The following is a 9,001-nucleotide window of genomic DNA, read 5'->3' as shown; positions in this document are numbered from 1 at the left end:
AGACTTCAGCTCCGTACAACAGCACAGACCAAATGTAACATTTAATCATTCTTTGTCTCAGTTTTAGGTTCAGGCTGTCATTACAGAACAGTGACCTCATCTTCTTGAACGTTGCACGCGCTGACTCAATCCTGCATCTAACCTCCTTCTCCGGGTCGAGTTGCTCGGTGATGTAGCATCCGAGGTATTTAAAACTGGATACTCTCTCAATGTTTTGTCCATTCACCTCTAGTGACGCATTGAGGTATGGCTGACGGCTAAAGACCATAAATTTTGTCTTAGCAACATTTATATTCAGTCCCATTTCCTGTCCCAGTGCATTAACAGAATTGATGAGATTTTGGAGGCCTTGAAGATCGTCGCACAAAATAGCCGTATCGTCAGCATAGCGAATGGTGTTAATCAGTTCACCGTTGATTTTGACCCCAAATTCTTTGTCATGTAAAGCTTCTTTAAAGACTTTGTCAGAATATGGGTTGAAGAGCAGTGGAGACAGGACACATCCCTGCCGAACGCCTCTTTGGATTTGTCGTTCATCTGTAAATCTCCCGTTGACTCGAACGACTGCCTTCTGTTGCCAGTACAGGTTCTTAATTATACGTAGATCTTTTCCATCAACACCAGCGCCTCTCAATATATTTATGAGCTTTTCGTGTTGTACTCTGTCGAAGGCCTTCTCATAATCGATGAAACACACGAAGACATCCTTACGCTGGTCTCGACATTTTTGGAGAAGAACATTCAGAGCAAACATTGCTTCTCTGGTGCCAAGGGCATTTCTAAAGCCGAATTGCGTCTCGTCTAAATCATTTTCGCATTTGTTTCTTATTCGAGAGTGTATAATCTTAAGGAACACCTTTAGTGTGTGGCTCATCAGGCTAATAAGCTAATAAGCTTATTAAGCTTATTAGCCTGATGAGCCAGAGACTAATAAGTCTGTGATCGTTGCATCTTCTGGCTCGTTGTTTTTTGGGAATTGTTATGAATACAGATCTCAGCCATTCTTCTGGTATTTCTCCCGTGTTGTATACATCATTGAAGAGTTTAACCAAGATATCAATGTTTTTCTCGTTGATAAGTTGAAGAAGTTCTACTGGGATGTCATCAGGTCCCGCTGCTTTTTTTGTTTTTGCAGATTTTATGTTAAATAGGACTTCGGATTTCAAGATTTCAGGTCCCTCGTTGTCGTCTACATCAGTCATCGACGCCGGTCTATTGTCCCCGAATAGATCATCTATGTATTGTATCCATGCATTAAGAACTTCTCCCTCATCTATAATGGTTTTTCCTGCGTTGTCCATTAAGATACTAGGGGCTTTTTTGTTAAATAGGCCTGCTACTTCTCTGACCTTTTTGTACATGTTAAAGGTATCATGTCTTCTCTCCAGATCCTCCATTTCCTCGCATCTATCCGTCATCCACTCTTCCTTTGCATTCTTGATTTTGTTCTTTATTTCCCTTTGTTTGCTCTTATATTCCTCCGTGTTGTTTTTGCATTTTCGTCTTTCTTCCATGAGTTTTAGTATCTCTTCAGTCATCCAACGTTTTTTCTTTGGTTTGATGTTGTTTGTTTTGTTCTCCTCCATTGTCTTAATGATGTGTTCTCGAAATATCTCCCACGTTTCGTTTACCGTATTGCCACTTATCCCTGTCATTGTGTCGAGGCTGTCGTTGAGTTCATTTCTCAGTTTATTGATGTCCACATCGCCTATGGAAAACTTTAGACTTTTGTTGTTTTTGTTTAATTTTTTAAGGTTAATTTTTATGTTTGCGACTAGTGGGTTATGGTCCGATCCTATGTCTGCGCCCAGATAGGTGGTGACCCTTGTTACGCAGTTTCTAAACCTCTTAACTACCAGGATGTAATCAACCTGATTTCTTATTATGTGTTCAGTATTATCGCCAGGGGCGGTCCACGTATATAGTCTTCTTTTGGGTAATCTATACCATGTGTTCGCTACAACCATATCATGCTCTTGGGCAAATTCGTATAGTCTGTCGCCGCGCTCGTTACTCTCACCCAGACCGTACTCACCTACTAGGTCAGATCTACGACCTTTCCCTATTTTAGCGTTGAAATCTCCCATAATAAAATTGATTTCATCTTTTTTAAGGCGATTAAGTACATCGTCTAGTTGTTGGTATAAAATCTCGGTTTCGTGATCATATTTCTTCTCCGCCGTAGGTGCATATATTTGTATTATATTAACATTGAATGGGCTGGCATTTAGTTGAAGTATTATGATCCTGTTGTTTATAGGGATAACCTGTTTTACGTATTTTTCAAGTTCTGGTTTTATGAGTATTCCAACCCCATTTCTGTGCTGTGTGTCACTGTCCTCGCTGCCTGAGTAGTATAGAATGCCCTCGTCGTGTCTGCATGTTCCGGAACCTGGCCATCGTAATTCGCTGATTCCCATAATCGTTGTTTCCATCCGCCTGGCTTCCTGGATAAGATTATCAAACTTACCAGCAGCGTACAGGCTTCTAACGTTCCATGTGCCAATTTTTAGTTTGTATTTTGCTATCTTGAGCCGGGAGATTCTTAGCACCCCTTGCTCATCTAAGAGCTGCCCGGGACTAGGGGCCGAAGTATTTGTGTTTCTCGCCATAGCAATATCCTGGGGAAAGTTTTGCAGTGTGGTTTCCCGTTGCCTTCACTGCTTCATGTTCAGCCGCTCCTAACATGGAGAACAGTCGCTGTTTGCAGCCGCCCATTCTGGGTCAGACGCTGCAGGTTCACCATATCTGGCTATTCTCACTTAGTTTAGCCTGCAGGTCGATGCAGTTGCCCGGGGTATGGCACGTGGAGCCATAAGTGAGAATTGGGAGCCCTGTGAGGACCAGTCATCGCCGACTACTCACTGATTATGTCATTGAGTCCGACCGTCCTTGATGAAAGGTACTACCTCTACAGCACAACCCATATACCCCCATATTGTTCTACACTGAAAATTTCATCAAGATTGATCAAGCCAAACCAAAGTTATGAATAAAAGAAAAATCGGTCGAATCGGACAAATCACCCTGTAGACTCTCATTAAAGGCCCCCAACCATAAACCAAACATTGTTTCGAAACTGCCTTAACTAGTGTATACTTCACCTAAAATCTGACGGTCTCCTCCGGAATCACCCTGTATATTCGACATTTTTCTGTGCTAATGTGAGGAAATACTTCGGTAGATGATACTTTTGGATACGTCTGGTGTTGTTTAGATTCAAGTGTTTCTCAAAAAAATGTTCGTTCTTTTGTAGGAAAACAAGACATCTGTATATGTACAAACCGGTAAGTGTTAATATTCTTTCTCTCCTGAAATATCCACGGCAAGATTCTCTGGATGGCAAACGAAGAATAGTTCTCAAAGCTCTTTTTTGGATCACGAATATCCTAGTGATATCGGAGCTATTTCCCCACGCAATGATTCCATACGCCATTAAACTTTGAAAATTAGAGAAATACACGGTCTTTAGTAAGCTAGGTCAGCTTGACGTACAAGTACTCGAAGAGTATAAAGAACAGAGTTAAGTCTACTCTGAAGTGAACCTATATGATCACACCAACTCAAATGTTGATCCAGAACAATACCCAAAAAGCGTGTACTCACAGTAAGATCTTTAATCTGTCCTGAAAGATCTATATTCTCAGGTTTTACTGTTTTATTGTGCGAGGTACAAAAAAACATACACTCGGTTTTTTCTAAATTGAGAACGAGCTGGTTTTCGCGGCACCAGTTGGCGATAGAAGAAAAACCCTTCTGCGTGGACTCCATACATTTGGCAACTTCAGCCTCTACCACCAGCATATTGGTATCGTCCGCGTACATAACAACCTCATGATCGCATTCTCCCGATTGAAAATCAAGAGCCGGACTTGCATTAGCAAAATCCGAAATGAAATCCGTCAAAATGCTCTCCGGTAAATCGTTCACATACACCAGAAAGAGTAGTGGTGCGGCGATACCACCCTGAGGCACTCCAACGCTCAGTACTTCATCAAAGGAATAGTATGAGACACCATCAACTTCAACACACACTCTCTGAACTCGGTCTTGCAAATAGCTCTTCATAAGATCTAGTTGTTTATCTCGAATTCCGTAAAGAGATAATTTATGTAGCAATTTCTCATGGACCACACAGTCGAAAGCCTTGGAAAAATCAACAAAAAGCCCCATTGGTACCCTACCTTCATCCAAGGCCCCAAGAATTGACCGCACCAGTTTAAAAATCGCTGTATCAGTGCTTCTTGTCTTCAAAAAACCATGTTGACAATCCGAAAACACACCTGATTTTCGGAAGAAGTTTAAAAGCCGATTCACCAAAATTTTCTCAAACAATTTCGAAAAGGAAGTTAGCAAGCTTATCGGACGATAATTCCCAGGGTGATCTGTAATTCCCTTCTTGAATAAAGGTTTCACGATAGCTATCTTCAAAGATTTCGGGAAAACTCCTTCTTTAAAGGCAGTATACATTATGTGGGCTACTGGCAGCGCTATTATAGAAATAGACTTTTTAATAACAGTCATCGGTATCCCATCAGAACCAGAAGAACTTTTATTTGCCATTCCCCTTACAGTCCTGACAACCTCATCCGATGTGACCTCGAAAAGAAAAAAAGACCTCAAATTCCGATGAATACAATCAGCTACCGGAGCAGATTGGGTACAATTTGGAGTAGGAGATATCAATAAGGAGGAGACGCTGGTAAAATGCCTATTGAAATAATCCGCAAGCTTCTGGGGATTATTGGATCTTAACAAACCTTTTTGAGTTTCATTTTTACGTCCTGTGATTTGATATATCATATTCCAGACCGCTTTGGATTTATTTTTGGAATTTCTAATATGATCACTTATGAATTTTTTCCTATTCATGTTGAGACTTTTATCATATAAAGCTTTCGTTTTGCGGTAAATATCAAGATATTCCGAGCGGTAACGAGAAATCAGGTACAGGTAATCCAGTTGGTTTTTTAGATTCACTATATCTGGAGATGTGTCCACATATTTTTTCTGGGAAGAAGTGTCTTTGATCGTAACAAGACGAAATGATCTATCAAATATGGACTTATATTTGTTAAAAAATACACTCACTTTCAAAAGTCCTGCACCCCCTAATTATTAAGGCTATCTCAAACTTTGAAAAAAAAATGATACCCTCGGGTTCAAGGATAATGAAAGGCTTTCACAGAAATAAAATGAAATCAATTTCATTTCATAGAATTATGAAGTTGAAACAACAAATACAAATTAGGAATAAAAAATTGCAAAAACAAAAATTAAATTTAAACGGAAAATTAAAAGTTAATTAATAAAAGAGCAAACTAATATGCAGTATTTGAGCCTCTGTTGCTCAGCAATGCATTCACTCGTCTAGGCATTCCAAAAATTAAATTATTGATTATTTCCTGCGGAATATTCATCCATTCCTCGGTAACAGCTACAATAAGTTCTTGTGAATTTCGTGGTGGATTATTTCGACGGAAAACGGCTCTGGAGACATGATCCCATATATGCACTATAGGATTTATGTCAGGAGACATCGCGGGCCATTCTAATCTGATAATGTTTTGGTTTTCCAGGGCTTCTTGAACACCTCTAGTGCTATGTGGCCTGGCATTATCGTCCATAAAGATAAATTGAGCCCCTAATTCATTACCCATGGGTATAATTACAGGATTTATGATATTTTCGAGGCAATATGCACCAGTCAACGTCCCGGATATGTGAATTAGTGGCGTTCTTCTTCCAAACATTATGCCTCCCCAAAACATTTCAGTGCCACCGCGAAAAGGAGCAACTTGAATAGCTCTCTCAGGTCTATTTCGACATCCTGGTTCCCTCCAAACTCTTAAGCGGTAGTCATCACTTACTAACCCAAACCGTGACTCATCTGTAAATAGCACATTCCTCCATTCTTCTAAATGCCAGTTTTGATGAGCTCGCGACCACTGCAGACGAGCGGTTCGGTGACGAACTGTTAATAAACGAACTCTGAGAGGACTTTTGGACCGCAATCCTGATGTTTAAATTCTTCTACGAATTGTAGCACATGAAATTACACGGTTGTGGGCTTTTTGGAATTCCGACCTGAGTGTTGGTACCGTCACTGAGCTATTTCTACGGGCTGATTGGGCAATATACCGATCTTCTCGAATCGTGGTAAAACGAGGATGACCATTTCGAGGTCTATTATGCACTCCACCAGTTTCCTCATATCGCCTAATCGTTCTGCTAACCGTGCTTCGAATAATGTTTAGTCTATTGGCTATCTGTTGGCGTGAGAGCCCACCTTGCCAGAGAGCAATAATTCTAGTTCTGTCAAACTCAGACAACTCGTTTCTGGACATATTACACAGTTTTTGAACTAACCGGTACTTAAAACGAAAAACTACTGGTCCGCAGAAAGGCACACATTTGACAAAATCGATATTTAAACGCAAGAAAATTTTTTGTTTCGTAATGTTATCGTTTAATTTGGTGGTCAAAAAGTTTCTGTTGTTGTCAGTAACAATTTGTTGTGAATCTTGATTATTTTATCTCCACTACAGGGGGGGTGCAAAACTTTTGAAAGTGAGTGTATGTCCCACATTGAATCGACATTTACTGTGTTTTGGTAGATTGAAAGATCGTTCCAGTTCACTGTAGATAGACCCTCCAAAAAACCTTCCATAGTAGAGTCGTTTATGAGGCGAATTTGCTTCCTTATGACCTTTGGAATTTTATTGAATGTGAACGAAAAAAGTTGAGCGGTGTGGTCAGACAAATGAGACAGGACAACGTAAGTGTCATAATCAATCAAGTTTGTAATGAAGTTATCGATACATGTGGAAGAGTTATGTGTAACCCGAGTTGGTTCATGAATTGTAAAACAAGCATCAAATCCTTCCAATATTGAAATAAATTTCTGTTTATCATGGTCATTCGCCAGCAAATTTATATTGAAGTCACCGACAAACCTTTTGCAGAATATAAAGCTCTCACTATAAAGAAAAACAATGTTGGTTATCCACTATTTTTATTGACAAATAGAGGGTAAATGTATTAATTAGCATAAACTGGTCCAGTTTACCGTCCTCCTTGACCTTATTAGTATAAGACGGTCATTGATAAACGACACAAAGTTGATCACATTTTCAAAAATTCAAAATCCAAATTTTACTTGATTTTCTAAGTTACATTTCAGAATCATATGATGTTTAATCTGGAAATTAATCATTAATTATTTTTACACAAATGAAATAACTTCTTCTTCTTCTTCAGTCCTCTTTCATCCAGTGTTGAATATAGGCCAGTTTTTCAGTTTTTTCCATGCTTCCCTGTCTTCTGCTGTTCTCATCCATTGCTTACCGGATACAGCGACTATATTGTCTATCCATCTTTTCCTCGGTCTTCCTATGCTTCTTTTTGTCTCTCGAAGTCACCAAAACGGCACTTTGTGTGACCACCTCTCCACACCCTGCCTTGCAACATGTGCCATCCATTGCAACCTAAGTTTCGCTATTCTACTCATGATGTCAGTTACCCTGGTCTTTTTTCATATTTCGGTGTTCGGAATTCTGTCCCTTAAGCTTATACTCAGCATAATCCTTTCCGTGACCCTTTGAGTTACTCTCAGTTTTTCTGCCACTTTTTCCGTTATTGCCAGAGTTTCTAGACTATAAGTTGCCACTGGTAATATACAGCTGTCGCAAGTTTTGCGTTTCAAGTGCAGAGGAATATTTTTGTCTTTTAAGATGAAATCAGTTTGCCGAAGGCTGCCCATGCTAAGCGTATTTTCTCCCTATTTCCAATATTTGATTTTCTTTTTTATTTTTAATCATATTCCCCAAATATTCATATTGTTCCACCTTTTTTATGCTAATGTTATCTATAGTAATATCCTCCGGACTATGGCTCACTATTTTCGTTTTGTCAAGATTCATCTTCAGTTTTATTTCTGTTGACTTTTCATTCAGGTCGTGTAGCATCGATTTGAATTCATCGATGTCTGTGCTTATCAGTACTATCGATTTTCAGTCCTTTCCGATCCCAAGCTAGCTTTTTTATCACACTTTCCAAGGCTAGAGTGAAAAGTTTAGGTGAGATGGTATCACCTTGTCTAACACCTTTACCTAGATTTATTTTCTCGGTCGTTAGGTCTTCATCTATTTTTACCTGGAAAGTCGCTTCATCGTATATATTTCTAATGAGAGCAGAGTACCTAGAGTCAATTCTAGAATCTTTTAAATCTGTTAAGTGTTAAGAATGCCCACCTCTCGACACTGTCAAAGGGTTTATAGAAGTCAACAGAGGCCAGATGCATGTATAATGAGACAACTTTACTTCACAAAAACAAGAATAATAATCGGTCGGCCTTCAATTATGCCCCAAAGGATCCTCCTCGAAGGATCCTTCGGGTAATGCTTCATTGAAAAGCCTTCTTTGGCAGAATTAAGTACTGCAATCGATTGCTGCAATACCTGGCATTATCTATAAAAAAATACAAGAATGTAAAGTGTGTTTCAAATTGCGCGGTTTTTTTTTAAGAATAAATAAAATATAGATGGCGCACCGAAATGGTCTGGGTATTTTGAGTCTAAAAAAGTATGATGTACGACATTTATAAAATGGCTTCGTACACGATACAATAACGCGTTCAAATTGTTAAATTATTTCTTGAAAATCAGCGTTCTGTGAGAAGTGTTTTCAGAAAATTAGGTGAATTTTATGGTTCACATAATCGTCCATCTGAAAGCACTGGTCAAATTATTAAAAAATTTCAAGAGACCGGTTCGGTGATAATCGAATTTTATTTGTCTGAATTAATTAATATTGATAAAGAGGACATTTGGTTTCAACAGGATGGCGCTACACCTCACTTTGCAGATGACACAATTGATTTATTGAAACAATAATTTCCTGGACGAATAATCTCCAGAAACGCTGATGCCAATGGCCACCAAAATCAGATTTGACATCGTTGTACTATTTTCTTTGGGGGTTATGTGAGAAGCCAGATCTA

The 9,001-nt window shown here is 39.2% G+C and overlaps 1 protein-coding gene across 1 annotated transcript; it reads right to left on the bottom strand.

Annotated features, from left to right (window-relative positions):
* Positions 1–878: 878 nt before the first annotated feature.
* Positions 879–2,612, bottom strand: LOC123314057. Its single transcript, XM_044899170.1, has one exon. It carries the CDS (start codon positions 2,610–2,612, stop codon positions 879–881), a length of 1,734 nt encoding a protein of 577 aa, XP_044755105.1.
* Between the last annotated feature and the right edge of the window lie 6,389 nt (positions 2,613–9,001).

Source organism: Coccinella septempunctata, chromosome 5, assembly GCF_907165205.1.
Source record: "Coccinella septempunctata chromosome 5, icCocSept1.1, whole genome shotgun sequence".
Classification (NCBI taxonomy): domain Eukaryota; kingdom Metazoa; phylum Arthropoda; class Insecta; order Coleoptera; family Coccinellidae; genus Coccinella; species Coccinella septempunctata.
Note: the sequence above shows the minus strand (reverse complement) of the source record. Positions and strands in the feature narration are given on the sequence as shown.

What these genes read in the sequence shown, in the direction of transcription:
- LOC123314057 (XM_044899170.1), bottom strand. Translation starts at nt 2,612, where the DNA reads ATGGCGAGAAACACAAATACTTCGGCCCCTAGTCCCGGGCAGCTCTTA.